The sequence below is a fragment of the Pagrus major genome, chromosome 9, assembly GCF_040436345.1.
Source record: "Pagrus major chromosome 9, Pma_NU_1.0".
Taxonomy (NCBI): Eukaryota; Metazoa; Chordata; class Actinopteri; order Spariformes; family Sparidae; genus Pagrus; species Pagrus major.
Window position 1 is genome coordinate 17,072,755 of NC_133223.1, and position 18,318 is coordinate 17,091,072.

At 43.0% G+C, this 18,318-nt stretch overlaps 2 protein-coding genes across 4 annotated transcripts; both read right to left on the reverse strand.

Annotated features, from left to right (window-relative positions):
* Positions 1 to 916: 916 nt before the first annotated feature.
* Positions 917 to 10,506, reverse strand: ino80da (INO80 complex subunit Da). Of its 2 annotated transcripts, none has more exons than XM_073473263.1 (10): positions 10,455 to 10,506; positions 8,052 to 8,298; positions 7,137 to 7,948; positions 6,931 to 7,030; positions 6,293 to 6,517; positions 5,950 to 6,059; positions 5,638 to 5,771; positions 4,987 to 5,210; positions 4,658 to 4,812; positions 917 to 4,409 (listed from the first exon to the last, which is right to left on the reverse strand). In XM_073473263.1, exons 1-10 carry the CDS (start codon positions 10,477 to 10,479, stop codon positions 3,391 to 3,393), a joined length of 3,051 nt encoding a protein of 1,016 aa, XP_073329364.1. In that variant the 5' UTR covers positions 10,480 to 10,506; the 3' UTR covers positions 917 to 3,390. The 2 variants fall into 2 exon arrangements, with proteins under 2 accessions (XP_073329364.1, XP_073329365.1); XM_073473264.1 differs by lacking the exon at positions 10,455 to 10,506 and adding an exon at positions 9,974 to 10,218.
* Positions 10,507 to 10,657: 151 nt separating this feature from the next.
* On the reverse strand, positions 10,658 to 17,246 carry LOC141002098 (NADH-ubiquinone oxidoreductase 75 kDa subunit, mitochondrial-like). Of its 2 annotated transcripts, XM_073473265.1 has the most exons (19): positions 17,164 to 17,246; positions 16,352 to 16,431; positions 15,759 to 15,859; positions 15,566 to 15,673; positions 15,361 to 15,437; positions 15,095 to 15,176; positions 14,840 to 14,970; positions 14,570 to 14,755; positions 14,339 to 14,473; positions 14,125 to 14,239; positions 13,867 to 14,012; positions 13,649 to 13,777; positions 13,409 to 13,538; positions 13,157 to 13,317; positions 12,903 to 13,057; positions 12,489 to 12,664; positions 12,269 to 12,403; positions 12,072 to 12,144; positions 10,658 to 11,221 (listed from the first exon to the last, which is right to left on the reverse strand). In XM_073473265.1, exons 2-19 carry the CDS (start codon positions 16,428 to 16,430, stop codon positions 11,130 to 11,132), a joined length of 2,211 nt encoding a protein of 736 aa, XP_073329366.1. In that variant the 5' UTR covers position 16,431; positions 17,164 to 17,246; the 3' UTR covers positions 10,658 to 11,129. The 2 variants fall into 2 exon arrangements, with proteins under 2 accessions (XP_073329366.1, XP_073329367.1); XM_073473266.1 differs by lacking the exon at positions 17,164 to 17,246 and having other exon boundaries at positions 16,352 to 17,130.
* Positions 17,247 to 18,318: the final 1,072 nt, after the last annotated feature.

Genomic DNA, 18,318 nt, shown 5'->3' on the forward strand with positions numbered 1-18,318 from the left:
AAGTCATTTAGATTAACTTGTGTCGTGCACAGTAAGCCATGTCAATGCTAGGAGTCTGAAATGCAAATTAATTCAAAGTTAAAAGCAAGATTCATGTAAACAGTGCTTCAGAAGATGCTCATTACAACAACGCAAACCTTATTCTATAGATTTGTGTTAAAGCGTAACTCCAACAATTTTACACCTTGGAAATGTGTTCACAGGTCCTGGGGAGTACTACTGCATACGTGAATAAGTAGTATAAAGCCTTTTGTGGCTCCAGAGGAAGCGGCATGTAACCTGATAAATTGCCTGCAGTGATGTCACTCAGTGGCTAAGATGCAATGGGGGTTGATGTTCACATCACAAGACCCAAACTATCACTTTAATTAACATTTTTTCAGGAAATAAAGGATTAGTCCTCCATGCTGGCTGTCATCAACAATTTAGTGCCATTTACAATAACTCAATCTGTTGGTGAAGAGCATGTGATGGGGTTGGAAAACATCTAAACAGCTACTAAATAGACCTTATTTTTAGATTGTTGCGTCCATTAATTGTAACGGCCAATCTGATTTTTGCACAGCTTGATTGTTTAGGGGAATATGACTCATTGAAATTGAGCTACTTAAATATATTTTTTATGATTATTGGATATTCGAATTTACTGTCTTTTGTTTGCACATTTGTGAATTTATATTAAATCCACCTGCTGTGAGAGACCATGTGATTCGATCAAAAGCTACTTGGAGTTCATTCTGTTGAGATTGTGTCACCTTTAAAATCAGGTTTTGGAAATTGTATAAATAAATATTTTAAGAGGGGAAATCAAACCGAACAAAGTGTAAATTAAAATATTCCAGTCCTGTAACATTAAATGTTCAGTGGTATTTACATTGGAGTTATAGTGGAAATTATTTCAAAGTGACCAGTAAAAAACTATGTCAGCAAATACCTCACAGCAAGTTTTATTTATACATCCAAAAACAAAGATCAAATTTCTCACACTATATACAGATATTACATACAGTGTTTGTACACATATTACATAATTTGTACACAAGAAAAATATACATAAAAATGTAAACCTTTGTATACAAAAAATACCTTAGACAAATTAAACAAGGACCAATAACAAAAGGTGACTAGATTAGCTCATCCTATCTTTAAAAACAGTAATACAGTACATTCAATGAGTATAGGAATTTGTCAGCCATTTCTGAATTCAAGCAGTTAAATGTGCCTACGAGCCCTGTTCATTTTGTTCTATGTGGTTTTTTGGGAGAGCAAACTGGTGCAGTGGCTAATCTCATGCTATGGGGGGATACAGCAGTAATGCCTTGCAAGCATTTTCATCAACCAACCTGACTTTTTTGTCTTTTTTAAAAACTTTTCGGGACACTTTGTTTATGACTTTTCGTGACGATGCTGCAGTCAGCGAGAAGCCCAGTCGTCTCTGGTGGAGCTACGGGTTTTTACACTCTTATTCTCTTTGGAAGGGATAGAGACAGAACTGGGCCTTCTCACAGCTGGAAATGTGGGGGTCTGGTTCAGACTCAGAGCTGGTAATGATGGCAGCTGTTCATTTAATGAGCGTCCGAGCAAGGAAAAAGAAATTAAAAAAAAGGCAAGACAGATACGGGACATGTGAAACACAACGGGCCTCATCCACTCCTGTGCAAATCCATGTTAAAAAAAAAAAAAAAACTTCGTTTTTCTCCACAAAATGAAATGCCAATGCATATATTCCTATGTTTCATACTGCCAAGAATCAAGCCAGTGACCATAATCTAATATCGATATTATAATACTCTCACACAAAAAGGTTGCTGCCCCATGCAATCTCTTCCTGGAGTTTAATAGCTATCAAAAGTATTCTCCATCAGGATATTTGTTAAAAACATAATGACAGCATACACAGCATACAAACATTGATCCCTCCGAATTCAAAGAGAACTCACGACCATTTTGATAGCCATTAAAAAACAAGAGACTCTTTCTACAAGACACAGGTTCCACTGAATACATTGCAAATAACAATTTCAATCCATTGCTACTCAATAATTCACCAACAAACCCCAAGATAGAGACTGCTACTCTATATACCTAATACTCAACAATGTCTGACAGATCTGTCTAATATAATATCTATCAAAAGCCATGGTTGTACTGCTGTATGAGTCGTTAGACAGGAGGTGGAGCTCTTCTTCTAAAATTCATAATTTATACCATTTAATTCACGGCCTGCGCCTTCTCGGGCTAGTCTGGCCTTGACGCATTGTATTACGTTTTCTTGGGGAGTCCTGAAACGGATTTTTTTAAGTCATGTATGTCATTAAAGACCATTGTTTATGTGGAGCAGAGAGCACCTTTGAGAGTAGACACTTAAAGTCCCTGGATTACGCCATCATCGCCCCGACCATTAACACTGAAACTCATTTATTCGCCTTTAAAAAATCCACTCGGTGTGACCCAAGAGAATAGGTTAGGCTGACCTGATCGCTTGGTCTCTATAGGCTCTAGTTCTGAGTGCTGTAAAATAAGAAAAGTTTACAACAGCTATAGAGGCCAAAATATATTCCTGTCAAGTGAAGCTACGTGTGATGAGACCAATAAAATACCTTACGATGCTAGAGTTATGTTAATGTGTTTATTGCTTTAAGAAACTATATTTACCTTCAAGTGTCTACTAGGCCACTCAGAGTCCCACAACCAATGGTGAGGTCAGAGATTTTGACGTCTGAGCAAACCAATAAATGAGCACATATACAGTATACACAATATAAAAACAGCTGTTTAAAAGTATTTTGGTAAATTCATATGACTGTGAAATCTGTAAGATTCTATATCATGATAACAGTTAAATAGCTTGAAATATAATGGGTCACAAATATCACAACCTGTACTCTTATTTTTCAGAGGGTGATACGAGCAGTGTATGAAACAGGTGAGGAAATTAAAAAAAGAATGCGATGGCCATCTGAGCGAGGCAGGGTACAGTTGATCATTTGGAGACAGGACTTGAACTGGCAAATCAAACAAAGCGACCGCTGATTGAGGCTTCTACGTCAATGGATTCTGAGCGCTGTGACACATAATCTCTGCTAAAGGTCCTTCCGCCAATTTTCACCCGTTTATTTCATCACGACTGTTACCCCCCCCTGCTGACGAAACCACAAGGCATCGAACGAGTGGACTCGCACTGACTTAGAATCCCAGACGACCATCAACGAAAGTAGAAAAATCTTTAGGAAAGGTAGGTTGTGCAAATTCATTATCAAATAGTGCACGATTACCAAATTGCACGCATGTAGCAGATGAAGAGGGGTGGTCGATCGTTAGCCAGTCGACTGGGTTCTAAGTGATTGCGAGTCCACAGGCCGTCATGCAGCCGCTGCAGGCCGCCTGCTCTCACTTACTCTGCGTGAAGGGTGGTGTGGCGCTGTTGGCACTTGCAGCGGTGGCACTAACAATTGAAAAGCCAGCGGGGGGCGCTGTGGAGCTGTGGCTGGGCTGCACGTCTTTCGGGATTCCACTGTGGGAGGCCAATTGATGGCCAAAGGCCGCGCTGAACTGAGGGAGCTGTTGCTTGGGCTGTGTGGAGGTCAGAAGATCGTGTGAAGAGGACGAGGGGGCAGGGGGAGTTGTTAAACCCGTCAGCCCACTCTGGGGCATCGCTGAGAGCGCAGCCATGGGCTGCAGCGTCACAGAGTGGGTGGTGGCCGGGGGAGTGGACAGGGAGGTGGATATGAGATGACTTTCTGACCCTATGAGATTGCCAAACTGCGCGGGGTCGGTGATGGGGAGAGGGAGATTGTTCCATGTCGAGCGCGGGGCTCCGGGTACCCCGCTGAGAGGGACCTCCAGCAGCAGAGGGGTGTCTGTCTGGAAGGAGCTGGTGTGAGGAGAAGATATGTGGTCACTATATGGGGATGGCACATGCTCACTGCTATAGTGGCTGCCTTGAGGAGATGACGTGGGCACGTCCGACTTGGCCAGGACGTGAGATGTGTGTGTCCGGGAAAACGTTCGCTCTGTTATGGAGGTCTGAGTGAGCAGGGAGGTGGTGGCGGGGGTTGCTGAAGAAGAAGATGAGGTCAGGTTGGAGCACGACGACGGGGGCTGGTTAGCGGGCTGAGATGGCGGCGACGGGGGAAAGTGGCCCCCAGTAGACTGCAGTAGATTGTCCTCCAGCTCGAGGCTGGTGAAGTTCTCTGTAGGGATGCGACTGTTGAGCAGGTCCCCCATGCCCCCCGGCTGGACCGGACCGGGGAACACGGTCATGGCTCGGTGGTCCACTCCTTCAGAGGGGGCCAGGTCTGCCATGGAGGTGAGGCACACCAATGAGTCTGGGTAGGATCCCATAGCCTGCAGGGCGCGCACAAGCTCCTCAGCCTCCTCCGTGGTGGGCAATAAATCACCGTTCTTACCTACAAACACACATATGAAGAGTTATCATAATCAAATCACACTGGGTTTATTTTTTTATAGCACTGTAACACTGGACAAAAACACCCTCCCACCCTTTTGTTGTCAGTGGGAAATAGATCTGCAACTTACGATTATTACAGGAGCGGGTTTACAGACGTTAACAAAACCTGCAAACGTGCTAATTTTGGTGTATGAAAAATGGTGTTAGTGTACATAGTGGTGCATAAAATAAGCGCTGGATAACAACCTTCAAACAAGTCAAAGTCCTGAAGGTCATCAGGTAGTCTGGGTAACACGTCGGAGAAATCCTCCTGGTTTAGCTCAAGGTCATTTGGAATGTCTGCCATTTCATTGGTGATATCGTCAGGAAGCTCCTCCGCACTCAGGTCTGGAGTTGAGGGGCTAGTGTCAAAAAGATAAGATAGAAATACTTAGAGAAGAATTACAACATGCTGCTGTATGCCATGTGGGAGCTGTTGGAACATGTGTGACACAAGAGTATTCTCGCTGACACTGGATCTGCTGCTGCACACTAAATTTTTAACTCCACAGTGTAGGGACACAGGTGTAGCATACCTGATGCTGGCCTGTGAGGGCATCGCTAGGCTCGTCGAAGGCATTCCCAGGTTCCCCTGCGGCAACGCCGGAGGGATGGGTTTCTGAGGCCTCCGCGGCCCTCTCCTCCTCTTCTTCTTGTGTTTTTTGGTGAGCGCCGGTGGTTTGGTCTTTTTGCGTGGCTTTCGCTGTTGCTGCTGCTGGTGCTGCACTCGTCGGTTACCATCCCCTCGAAGGAAGTTATCCTGTGGGAATGTAGAGAAGAGCATTGAGTCGTTGTAGTACCAACCCATATGAAATAACCAGAGAATATTAAAGGAAATGTTTTGGGACATAACCCACTCTCATGCGCTAAATATGAAGCTGCTGCCAGCTGGCTAAATTAGCTTAGCACAAAGACTGGAAACGAGGGGAAACAGCTAGCCTTGCTCTGTCCAAATGTAACAAAATCCATCTACCAGCACCTGTCACGCTGCTCCTGGTTACTAACAAGACACAGCTTGTTAATTAGTGAACTTTAGAAGTGCTGGTAGGTGGACTGTGAGACCTTTTGGCAGAGACAGGCTAGCTGTTCTCTAAGTAAGCACATATTTATTGAACATCACATTCTCAACTGTAAAACAGCAAAAAAACAAACAAACACTGTACTTTGCCTTTAAATGTTGAACTCACCATTTTTTTGGCATGCTCTTCACAGAGTGGTGTCTGGTGCGTGATGTCAAACACGGGGATGGAGCACTGCTGACCATCTGCAAATTTGGCTGTGCAACTAGCAAAGAGCTGCTGGGAACGATTCAACAGAATGTCTGCACAGAACAATGAAGGAAAAAACACAATAGAACAGAAAGAGGCCGTGTAATCATAGCACTGCACCATAATATGTGATTTTAAAAACACGTGCACAGATTAGAAACTAGAATCACGGCCATTCATCTGCACTTGTAGCGACCAGCTGCAGAATCAGTGACGTGGTGGAAAGGATACGCTGAAAGCAGTGTTGAGTGAAGGGCAGAGCCCTGTTGTTGCAGGCCTGGCCCTTTGTGCTGCCAGTGCAGGTCCCCGTGTTCGTGTTCTGCTGCCTTGCAGGAGCCACACTGCGGAGACATACAGACACCGGACTGAACAAACAGACACGACACTGCACATTTGTTGTGTTGAGCACGTTTCAAACTAGGTGATGAAGATTGCAAGATTAGAAGACAGACACCAGCTTGAGGAATTTTCTATTTAACAGGTGAGTGATGGGAAGTTCCTGACTGGTTTGGGGTTCGATCAAACTGTATTTATATTAGTCCAAAATTGACTGTTAACACATTTGTGAGTGTACCTTGAAGAGCTTCGAGAGGCACCGCTTAACTCCTGTATCAGCTGCCCGGCACAGTCGGGGTCGTTACTGGCGGCGTGCAGCAAGGCTTTGCGGAAGGCGTAGCGATATCTCTTTTGGCGGATGCTCGCCCTCTCCTGCCTGCACATGTGCTTGTATTTCTCCTGGAGGTACGAGCAAAGCCTCAGTAGCCGCGTTCTCCGCGTGGAACCGCTGTCATCTTCCAACCTGTTTACAAAACAATTCAGAGCAGTTATGATGAGAAGCTTGTACATTTTTTTTATGAGTAACATTCAAGTACTTTCAAGCTACCTTACCAATAATTTCCAGACTTTAGAAGCATTAATCATCACATCTAAATTGCTACTATAAATGCAATTAAAGATCGAGTTCAGAGAATTCCTTTATCCCCACAGCAATCAATGTTTGTTATCGCCTTATTTATTTAACCAGCTGTTCATATTAACTTTGATGTAATGTATTGTATCAACAGAGGACTTATCTAATTTTGAATTGCAAGTGAACACACCAAAAAAACAACAAACGAATATGACGCCAGGATCATTTCATGTAAGATATTAAAAGGTTTTGCTTTCCAAGAGTAGATATAGTAGATTATACTGTGGGGTTAAGATACCGACCCATTCTGTGGTCTCCAAGAGCTCTGGAAAGGAATAAATGTCTCTGCCTCCTCCTCTTCATCTTCATCATCTTCAGCGCTGTCCTCTGACCAGTCCAATCCTGGAAGAGAAGTTGTTAGAGCAGCTCATCTACTTCTGCATAAGATTGAAATGAAAAAACCCCACTGAGATTAAAGAGCGGTGGTAAATGCATTTAAATTAAGCACCTAAATGTGGAAAGAGGTCCCCGTGCTCCCGGTGTCTCTTGGCACAGAGCCGCACCAGATGTTGCAACCTGGCCAGGCAGGTGGCAGAAGGTGAGAAGGCAGCGGGACGCATGACGACCACATGCCGCTGATTGTTACTGCCGCCGTCCTTGCAACTGACAGGCAAGTGAGTAGCAGTGAAAGGCGTTTTCCTGTTGAGTGATGGCCCAGAAGGTTGCACAGGACTGGGTGCTGCATTAGCGGGCATCCCTGGAGGCAGAAAGTTGACCGTCTGAGGTGGTGGTGGATTGCATAATAAACCCTGCTGCTGCCCGGGGAATATGAAAGACGTCACGCTCGAGTGCTGGGGCGGCTGAAGAAGACCTGACTGCTGCCGTGGGAGGTGAGCGTTGAGCGGCGAGGAGGGGTGGACATGGGGGACAGGGGAGGGGCTAAAGTGCTCAGGCGGTGGCTGGAAGAGGTCCGTGTCATGGCAGAGTTTCTGGTTGAGCACAAGGCGACTCTGTAGTTTCTTCTTGATGGCGCTGCCCTTCCGAGGAGTGCCCACCTCCTCCCCGTCCGTGTCATCCTCGTAAAAGGCAAAAGGGTCCAGGAGTTCCCCATCAGGGAGGGGTAACAGGCGTGTACAGGGGGGAGACGGCGGAAGTTCATCTAGACCATTGGAAGCTTTCAGAGCTAGTGAGGGCACAGTTATGTTGAGGGCAACTGACTCCAGGTGAGCCCGAGAGCGCATTTCCTCCAAAGCATCATGTTTCTTTTTCCGTTCCTTCTTAGGGATGAAGCCCAGAACCTGCAGGTGGCTGTTACAGTATCTAGAAACAAAAAAACACATCCTCAGCATACTATGTACAGCAGTAACATAATGTTTTCTACACAGCGTAGTTGAATGTGCCACATGTGCAAACAAACACACACCTGCGGTCCTCAGACTTGGGGATGGGGTTGGTACATCGCTGGCTGTTGTACTTGGCCACATATTCACATTGCTTGAATGGGGCTGTCTTATCTTCCAGGACGTGCCGTATACAGAAAGCATAGCCATTTAGTCTGCGCTGCTTGCACAGCTTTGGGCTGTACGAGCACAACGGCTTATTGTCCACCTCTGAGAAGTGTATGTGTTTGCCTTCATACATCACGTGACTCTTGTCCTTGACAACATCAGCTGATGGGATAAAGTCAGAGAAAACTCATGAATTAGATCAATGACAGGTCACAGTGAGGAGGTAACCATGCATGCACACAGGTTTGAGAGGCGGGGAAACGGTCACCTCTGCAGCAGGTGACTGTTTAATAAGTTATCATCATGACTTTGCAGTGTAATTTACTGTGTTTTTTTCTTTTTACAGTATCATATTGAAAATTAAATGGCATTCCAAGACTTGGACTTATTTCATTCATGATTCTTGTTAATTAAACTGCTACATCAGTGAATGCTGTGAATGAGAAATAATCATTCTTCTAAAAATATTTACTTCAGACCTTCATGGTCCAGAGAAACGTCGCCTCTGGTAACTGTCATGTTACTTTTACACCCACTCATTTTCACTCTCAAAGTCTCTCATTGATAATCGAGCGGTGCACAGAGAATAGGTCATTTCATTCATCAGTCCATTCAATGATCCATCAGGCGAGCACTTAAAAGATCACATGATGGTGGTTAAATAGTATACTGCATGTAAAAAGTTACGAGCTAGAAAATACACCAGCTGGGACGTAGACATTACTACACGACTAGTTGAAGACTCAAATATAAAATAAAAAGTCGCCTTTCTCGATCCAGCACGAACGCCGTTTTTTGTCATAACAAACTCACACACAAATATGATGCTACAGGTATATCATAACACACTGTAACGATAATTGGAGCGCTAGCTGACCCGCTTCACAGGGAGCTTAGCTGCTACGTTTAACTTCACTGGGGTTAGAAAGTTGCTTTTGAGAGCGCCGCGGTTCTGACAACCGAGGTAAATGTTGGACACACAAGGACAGCTTGGCTAAATGTCATTTACATCCGCCTGGGTTAACGCTAACAACTTTAAGCAAATACGGAGAACAGGACAGGCAGCAAACTGTGACTAACGTTAGCTAACGCAACTACCACTAGAGTCCGGGGAGCTAGCTTAGCTTGCCAGCATTAGCTGGACAGATGAGAAACTTTATTTTGATTTTTTTTAACGTATCTACGTGTAATATACCCCCATTTTCTAACCCACAAGACCTACTATTATCCCTCTTCAGGTAGAAATACAGACCATCAACAGTGACCAGACACGGACAGTCAAATTTGCTAGTTAGCTAACAAGCTATCAAAGCTAAAAACACAAATTAGTAGGCGGTAGCTAACCAGGAAACGGAAACATCAGCAAATGGTAACACTATAAAGGTCTACTTTCAGTTCAGTTTTATGAGGAAAAATGCAGGCGTAATCATAACATACGAGCAAAGATTGATCGCACCCAGCCGTGGAATTTTTGTGTAAATAAACATTACACATTTATGGCCAAATACTTTCAAACAAAGGGTCCACATACAAGGCTTAAGGCCTGTCCCCGAAGGCCTCCGCAATAATCGATAGGAATTACAGCCAATATCGTTACATCATGTGAAATTAGCAGGCTGCGAAACTTAAGACGTCCAATATTGCATAATTCCCCATAGGTATTCAAGACACTGAGTCATCTAGTCATATCACGGGCTATAAAATAAATGAGTCATTAATCAAAGGCCTATTAGCTTCGCTGGAACACCGGCCTCCAGTTGAGCGCCTGGCCGACTGGAGCCTGCGCAAAACGGGAGACTCAGAAATCGAGACCGAGGCTGTAGAGGATTTCGCTTACCTTGAATTGGTATGGGCTGTGTAAGGTATTCGCTCCGGATAGACGGCCGAAATGTCTATTAGAATCAGCTAGGCTATTTGTGCATCGATATTCGAGATACGATAGTAACGGTGATCTTCATCGAGCTCGGTATATCTTGAAATAAGGATGCATGTAAATATAAGCTATACAGAGCAAATTACAAGCAGTAGGTAGGCTGCTGAGGATTTTTGTTGGATCCACAGCAGACTCCTCACAGCACCACTACAGGCACTGCGGGGACATGACAACAATCCGTTCAACAACAACAACCTCTCCTACCATATTGGAAATTCAACTTTGTTAAAAGCCCCACAGTGTAAGTGTCATGTTAATCTCGTTAACAAAGAAATCACAGTTTGTGTGAAGGACAGTGCCGTTGACTTTTTTTCCCACATTTAAGACATCGGAGTTGTGCATTTCGACTGAGAGGTCCAGCAAAGTGTTTCAGTGTAAAATCCACCTGGACCACGGCTATCGTCTTCCATATGAATGAGTTACCAGCCCTGCTGCCACACTGTTGCCGGCTGATGATGGACCACGTGCCAAACAGACAGGAGCTCGAGACTGCAAAAGTTAACTCGCGATCACACCAAAACAGAAGAGTAGCATGCGTGTCGTCAGCACATATGAAGAAAATGTTTACAAAATAAAAACACATTTGAATAGGGGGTTTGTAAAGATTCATTAGGCTTTCTACAGAAAACTGTTTTATTAAATATCACACAAATGGCTGCATATGTAACACTATATACTTCATATACCTTTAGCAAAATATATTAACACTTTTAATGTTGGTCATTTTACAGGAAGACAAGAAACTAGATTTGAAGGATAGGGATTTTAAACCTTTGGTCACACCTTAAATGTGAAAACATGAACTGTAAGGAGTGCATTTTTGGAAATTTGGTAAATCTAAGCTTACATCTTCACTCTGCATGTAGCACGTACACATATTTCTGCAGGTTAGTAAGGTATGGTAGTTCCATAATGTGCACACGTAATGAGGCATCTTCTATAGTAAAACATCTACTACAGTAATACAGAAGTGCAATATAAATATGTTTCTAGGAATGTGCAAATAGCAGAGTTGTGCGCATTTTTTTTCCCCCAAGGACTGGGTGGATATCCACTGTGCTTAACATATGGCTGGCTCGTCCACAGCTTGTGCTCCCTCTTTGACAGCTTTCACACACTTCGCCATCGTCTGGGAGGCTCTGCTTATGGGATCTGTGGGTAAAGATTGAGAGCAGATGATGGTGTTGCAACAGCATTAGTCCATTTTCAAGGATGTCAGTCTGTTTTGTGGCATGCAGGTGTAAAACACCAATATACACATAACGTGTTCATGTATTTAAATTTTGTCTTGCAGATTCAGTGAAATTTGTCATTAAAACAAGAATTTGACAAAATCCAGACTACTAGCTTTTAACTAAGGAACACTTTCTTCAGATCACCTTAAATTCAATTATTGCTTCAATTCTGTCATTTTTGGCTATAAAATGTGTTTTGATTTAAAAAAAGCAAAATCTGCAGAAGGCCTTCAAGTATGTAAAGCAGGGTTTCAGGAGCACCATCAAAAGCAGTCAAGCAAAGTAAATCTATATTTTATTTTAACGACTACCAGTGGCTACAATCTATTATGCCTTTTGCAAATGTCGGCATTTTTTTTCTTAACCATGACAGGACAGTAAAATCAAAATCACTTGCTTGCTTTATCACTACGTAATGTCATGTAATTTTGCAGATGACATTGAAATGTGCTATGTAATGTCATACTGTACCAATAAAATGTTTTCTGGCCATTGTTTAAATAAAACTTTTCCACTCAACTATTGTGTGGTGGGGTTTTTTGTTGGTTTTTTTTGGTCTTTTTGTGTCCTGTAATTAAATTTCTTTTACTACTATTTGGACCTAAAAAGATTCAATACACAGAATATTTCAAATCAACGAAATTTGCTGGACACATATAATGCTCTCATGGAAATGTACATTTTCATCTCCTTGGCGGTGTTTCCTGGAGGATTTTGGAGCAATAATAACATTCAGAATAGGTTCAGTGAGAGGAGTAGCGACCCACCAGTCATATAGAAGTCCTTCACAGTAAGTTGTGGAGGGACTAAAGGTCCAGCAAGGACAGCCTGGTTCACTGCCTGAAAGAGATAAGCCAGATACCACCATCATCACAGAGAACAGCACGAAGCATACTAATATAAAGCTTAATTAGTGCCTCTGTGTAATCAGCTAAACACATGCTGGAGTAAGATAACAGCTGACCTTAGAGAGTTCGTTAGCCTGCTTAAAGTAGTTGGCCTCCTCCACATCATCAAATCGCACCAGATTCGGGGAAACCTCTGCCAGTCTATCACGCACTTCATCAAGGGTGTCATATGGCAGAGTCACTCCAGCAAGCTTAATTATGGATGGAAAAATACACAGCTTTTAGTCTTATTTCTTAATATTTAATATAACAGTATTATTACTGATTGTAGTTCACCTCAGAAATGGCTCTGATGATCCTCCAGTCCTCCCTAGCCATGCCTGGAGCAGTCACAGCCACTTTGGTCTGCTGGGCACGGCCTTCAGTGTTCACATAGGTGCTACATTTCTCAGTATATGCAGCTCCAGGAAGTATGATATCAGCCATTGGTGCACCGACATCGCCATGGTGACCTGGGCAGTTGTGGCACAGAGCATTGAAATTGAGTGCAAACTAGTTTAACACTTCAAAAACCATTTCATGGCCCCTAGGGTACTGTATGGAAGCATCTGCACTAATTTATTCAGGCTTTCCCTTTTCAACCCATCTATACGTGCAAAAGATTATATGTCAGGAAAAACACTGCCTCTCTCAGATGCCATGCATAAATTAATGTAAATGGGAGGGTTCTGCTGCTGTGAACCAGCTGACCTTGATAAATTATGAAGCTATCCTTTGGGAGGTCTTGGCGAGTAATGCAGCCAGCATCAGCTCCAAGTAGGAACAGAAGTTTGGGCGGGTTCTTTCTGATAGCCTCCACTCCTGGCTTGTACCCAAGATCAAGTGCAGCCACTTGACTGGCAACCCTGAAAACGCAGGAAAAACAGCACACATTACAATAAAAATCCCTCTTGAACACCATCCTGTTATTAAAAGCTTCCCATGTACTTTTCCAAAAGTATGACCTGTGAAGTACGTTGAGAACCTTCCAGGTTTCCTCCACGCCACTGCTGACGCGAGCGTTTTGAGCAATGGTTGACACAGCAGCCATAATTGCAGCCCCATCCTCTCTCTGCAGGCAACTGCTTCCAACAACCACAACAGGATGCTTCGCTTTAGCCAAGACCTGCGAGAGGAGATAGAGGACACAACATTAGGAAGAGACATTCATACATCAAGTTCATACTTATTGTATTACTGAGTGTTGACAGTGTTACCTGTGAAAATGGGTGAGTCCCTGACGCAATTTCCCGAAGAACAGTGGCAGATTCCCCAAGATGGTCATGTGTGTAACTTAGGTCCACTTCCTTTCCCACAAGAGCCACTTGCAACTCATTGTGAAGCCAGCTGAATGAGAGGTACCAAGATTAAAGAACATGCTTTTCTGTATAACATGACTTTACTAGTTTGACATTATTCAACAACCCTAGATACTGTATTTACGGCATTTAACCTACCCTTTTCTGATTCGTGCATTGAAAAGAGGAGCCTCGTAGCGTGGGTTTGTGCCAACCAGAAGCAGCAGGTCAGCTTCTTCAATGCCAGCAATCCCAGTGTTAAGGAGATAGTTTGAACGCAGATCAGATCTGAAGAAGCCAATGTTAAAGCAGTTAAAGGAACATCAGTGCTCACCGGCTTTGTCCTGTCTTCAGTTTTACTCGTTCTATGGTCTTACCCAGCTCCAGCCATTGGGAATGCCTCCTCAGTGCACAGGGTGTCACTATTGAAACGATTCAGCAAGTCTTTCAGGGAAATCAGTGCCTCTGCATCCACCAAGCCTCCAACAACAGCAGCAACATCATTTCCTTCAACTCCTTGCAGCTGTCAGATAAAACATATGTATGAGCAGGGCTTAGAACAGCCTAATGTAGGTCGGACAGTTGTAAATTATCATACACTGTTAAAAAACGTGATTTCTTTAGAAATTACATACTGCTCCAGCAACTCGAGTCAGAGCATCTTCCCAGGTTGTGGCAACCAACTGCCCAGACTCATTTTTCACCATTGGCTGAGTAAGCCTCTGCCTCTTCAGTCCATCATAAGCAAACCTGTCAGGATGGAAGCAAGGACGAGTTCAGTAATGTTGCAAACATCATACACAAATCTATGTATGTGAAGAAGCAAACTTTGTGTGATAAGAAATGAACCTGGTTTTGTCTGAAATCCACTCCTCATTAATATCCTCATTGAGACGAGGCAGGATTCTCATCACCTCACCCCCGCGAGTGCTCACCACAATGTTACTACCTACAGCATCCAGAACATCAATGGATTCAGTCTTCCTGCAGGACACAGAAGAGAATACCTGAGTGTAAAAAAGAACCTTTTACACCTAAAAAAAAAAAAAAGTATCATAATGTAGAAAACAATTCAAAAACCTGGTCTCCCATGGGCGAGCAGTGAATGCATATGGTTTCGAGGTCAGAGCCCCCACTGGGCATATGTCAATAACATTCCCTGACAGCTCCGACATGAACATCTTCTCCACATAGGTCCCAATCTGCAAGTCATTGCCTCTGCCGGTGGTTCCCAAGTCCTCCACACCTGCAATCTCACTGGCAAAGCTGTAGCAGCAAAAAAGAAAGAACTTATTTTTTAACATTGTAAATTTACACTCAACTTACGCTAAATATTGATGTGAAACTCACCGTACACAGCGTGTGCACTGGATGCAGCGAGTCATAATGGTTTTGATGAGAGGGCCAATATTCTTGTCCTCCACGGCTCTTTTGCTCTCCGTGAAGCGGCTCCTGTCACTGCCAAACTGCATCGACTGGTCCTGCAAACACAATTGTATTCAGTCTTATTAGTCAGTCTTAAATAATAAATTCCAAAGAAAACAATGTTTGTCATACGCACACTCAAGTCTATGAAGAACACATCTACACACTCATTATTTTTACCTGAAGATCACATTCTCCACCCTGATCACAGATTGGACAATCTAATGGGTGGTTAGCCAGCAGGAACTCCATCACACCCTCTCTGAAAACAACAGTTTTGATTAAGAATATTTTAGGTTATTTTCATACAAGGAAATGTTGACTTAGTAGCATTGGTTATGAGAGATGTGGGTCACCTTGGTTTAAAATAAGATAAATACAGAGCAATGTCAACTCTATAACACAAATATGTAATATCACTGTCTTAGTTGTGAGTTTGAGCCTACCTGGCCTTCCTTGTTTTGTCAGAATTGGTTAAAATGTTCCAGCCCTTCATCACTGGCATCGCACAAGCTGCCACTGGCTACAACATGGATGAAAAATTGTCATTATTATTATTTAATCAGGCACAGACGTGTCAATAATTCATAATAATTGGTCTCAAACCAAAATAGACACAACAAAAACTCACATATCCGATCTAAAACATACCTTTGGAACTTTCTCAATCTCCACAAGACACATGCGACAGTTTCCAGCGACTGACAGGCGCTCATGGTAGCAGAAGCGAGGAATCTGCATTCCTACCTTCTCACATGCCTGTGACAAGATTTAGTCACAGTTTCAAATGGTGATACTATGAATCAAGTCCTATGTAACTGCATGCACGGTTTTACCGTGTTACCTGCAACACTGTGGTCCCTGGCTCCACCATGACAGGATTCCCATCCACGAACACCTCCAGGAGGTTAGGGGCGGCTGCTGTTGCTGATGCTGCGGTGCGAACTTCAAGCACAGACAAAAAACATTTCAGTGTAGATCTTCTCTTTTTCTTTACTTTAAATAAAATCAAGTAGCTTCTTGGATGAGAGGTGAAACGTCTTCAAGAAATGGAAACACGTCCAGTTGCCTACGATATAGCATTTAGAATTACCATGACCTGGATGACTGAGAACCTTCATCAACATTTAAATAATTAAGCAACATTATTGTTCATAGTTTATAGCACATTATATCACAGTGGTTTCCTGGTGTTACAAAGTAATAAGGAACCACTGCCACTGACTAGATCTGGCTATATTGAGCCAGCAGCAGCCTGGCACCAAACAGTAGCTGGCGAGTCTGTAATCCTGCCTATAATCCATCAGTGGATCTATGAGAAAAGAGTTCTGGTTCTTGCACACAAACAAAACGGGTCCTATGTAGAAATACAAGAACAGTATTGTACGTGGCGAAGGCAAAACCAATTAACCAGCTGATGAAGTGACAGATTGTTACCATTGTTGGCTGCAGCCGCACCTCCTTTGGTAATAGCTGCTGGAAAGAGGCTCCGGCTCACAACAGGCAGACGCAACATGCTGGAAGAGAGGCAGAGGGGCAGGATCACGTGTAATTAAGATCTAGCTCTTCTGGTTGACACACTTTTTCAGACTGTCGACAAGGCTGCAAGATGTTCGTGATTTTAAAAAGGCCGAGAACCGCCAAGCTTCCAGCCAAGACAAACAAAGACAACCAAGACAACCAAAACAAAAACAGAAGTAATGTTAGCTAGCTAGTTGGGAGCAGTCGATTTGCGCTGTGACGTATTTTGAAAACACAAAGTCACAACTGTTCAAGGTACAAACTGTCGAGTCTGTACGGGTATAAAGCATCATGACATACTTGTATACCCCTGCATAACGTTGGAAATTTGACTTTATAACTTAGGTAACGTTTAAATACGAAAATGGTGTCCCAAGCTAGCGTTAGCAAACACTGATGTAAGTTATCGTTAGCCGACTCGCGACATTGTTACATTCGAATGTTACGTCATGATAAATATCGCGTGCAGCTCCAGCGACGTGTTCTGAAACGTTCGAAACGTTGAGTTTAGAACCACGAACGTTGCACAGCCGCTACAAACAAGCTAACGTCCGCGTGACATGACACCACCGGGCTGCAGCCGGCCAGTGTGAGCGGTCAATTATCTTATAAGGAGACAGTCCTGACACTCATTCAGCACATGTGCCCCGACTACACGCTGTACACGCTTGATATTATTAATATCCTGTAATAATAAAACACTGCGGTGACCGGTCAGCGTCGCTTACCTTGTCAGTTTGGTCCTCGTGAGACTGCGTGCGACGCAGATTGCGCACTGTCCTGTTGTTATTCTGCTGCGTCACGGATTAAGTAATCCTGTACGACTGTTGCCATAATCCCAAAAGAAAGGCTAATTTCTGAAAATACTGTCTAATCTAATGGTGCAGGTATTCAACACTAGCCACAACAGTGATGTAAACACAACAGTGATGTAAACCCATACTCAAATAGTGTTTAAAGTCTTAAAGTATCTGATATTAAGTGTACTTATTGTAAGTATCAAAAGTCATTTCCAGGCAATTCATGTACTTAAGTATCAAAAGTAAATTAAGTACATAGAAATTATACATATTTACTGTATGTATATACTTAATAGCCTACTATCCATCAATCAATTATCAGTCTGCCGATTATAATATTCATCTTTCTGATTATCTGAATCAGCATATCTTTTTCTTTCCAATTGCAGAAAATATAAATTCATTTAAAAATGCACTACTTTCGCTCCGAGGCAGCATGCAATCTAACTGGCAAAGTAACTAGTAACTACAGTTATCACATAAATGTGGTGGAGTAAAAAAGTAAAATGATTTGCCTCCAAAATGAAGTGGAAGTATGAAGTAGCAGAAAATGGAAATACTCAAAGAAAGTACAAGTAACTCAAAATTGTACTGAAGTACAGCACTTGAGTAAATGTACTTTGTTACATGCAATCACTGGGTACAACGCGGCTACTCTTTCTCTATCCCGTTACTTTGCATTACACTTTGAAGAGCACACAATCCTAAAGACGGAGGTCCACTTGGGTTGTTTCCTAAAGTGTCATGAAGGCATGCTGAATGTTGTTGTTTGAAAGGGAGTAAAATGTTTTCCTTCCCATGTATTCAACCCAGGATGGTAACTAACAATGACGTAATCCTTACATGGCGGAGTTCACCAGAAAGAAATAACAGGAAGTGTCTGAGTTTGTAAACAGCCCGTCAGGAAATGGAAATGCATTCACATCTGGGTTGATGTCAGACTGGTGTATACTTTCTGGGCCTGTGTAAAGAAACTTGGGAGTCTAGTGTGTGTACATAAAACATCAAAGCCTACTATTACATGCTGTCACAATGACAGACTCTTCTGACATCAAGTCAAATAAAATAGAAACAAAATATACA

Coding starts and splice junctions, on each gene's coding strand:
- LOC141002098 (XM_073473265.1), bottom strand. CDS start 16,430: ATGTTGCGTCTGCCTGTTGTGAGCCGGAGCCTCTTTCCAGCAGCTATT. Junction 13,539..13,648: donor AATGCACGAATCAGAAAAGG/GTAGGTTAAATG, acceptor CCTCTCATTCAG/CTGGCTTCACAATGAGTTGC. Junction 11,222..12,071: donor GAAGGACTTCTATATGACTG/GTGGGTCGCTAC, acceptor CTTTACCCACAG/ATCCCATAAGCAGAGCCTCC.
- ino80da (XM_073473263.1), bottom strand. CDS start 10,479: ATGGAAGACGATAGCCGTGGTCCAG. Junction 7,949..8,051: donor CCCAAGTCTGAGGACCGCAG/GTGTGTGTTTGT, acceptor TTTTGTTTCTAG/ATACTGTAACAGCCACCTGC. Junction 4,813..4,986: donor CCCTCACAGGCCAGCATCAG/GTATGCTACACC, acceptor TTTTGACACTAG/CCCCTCAACTCCAGACCTGA.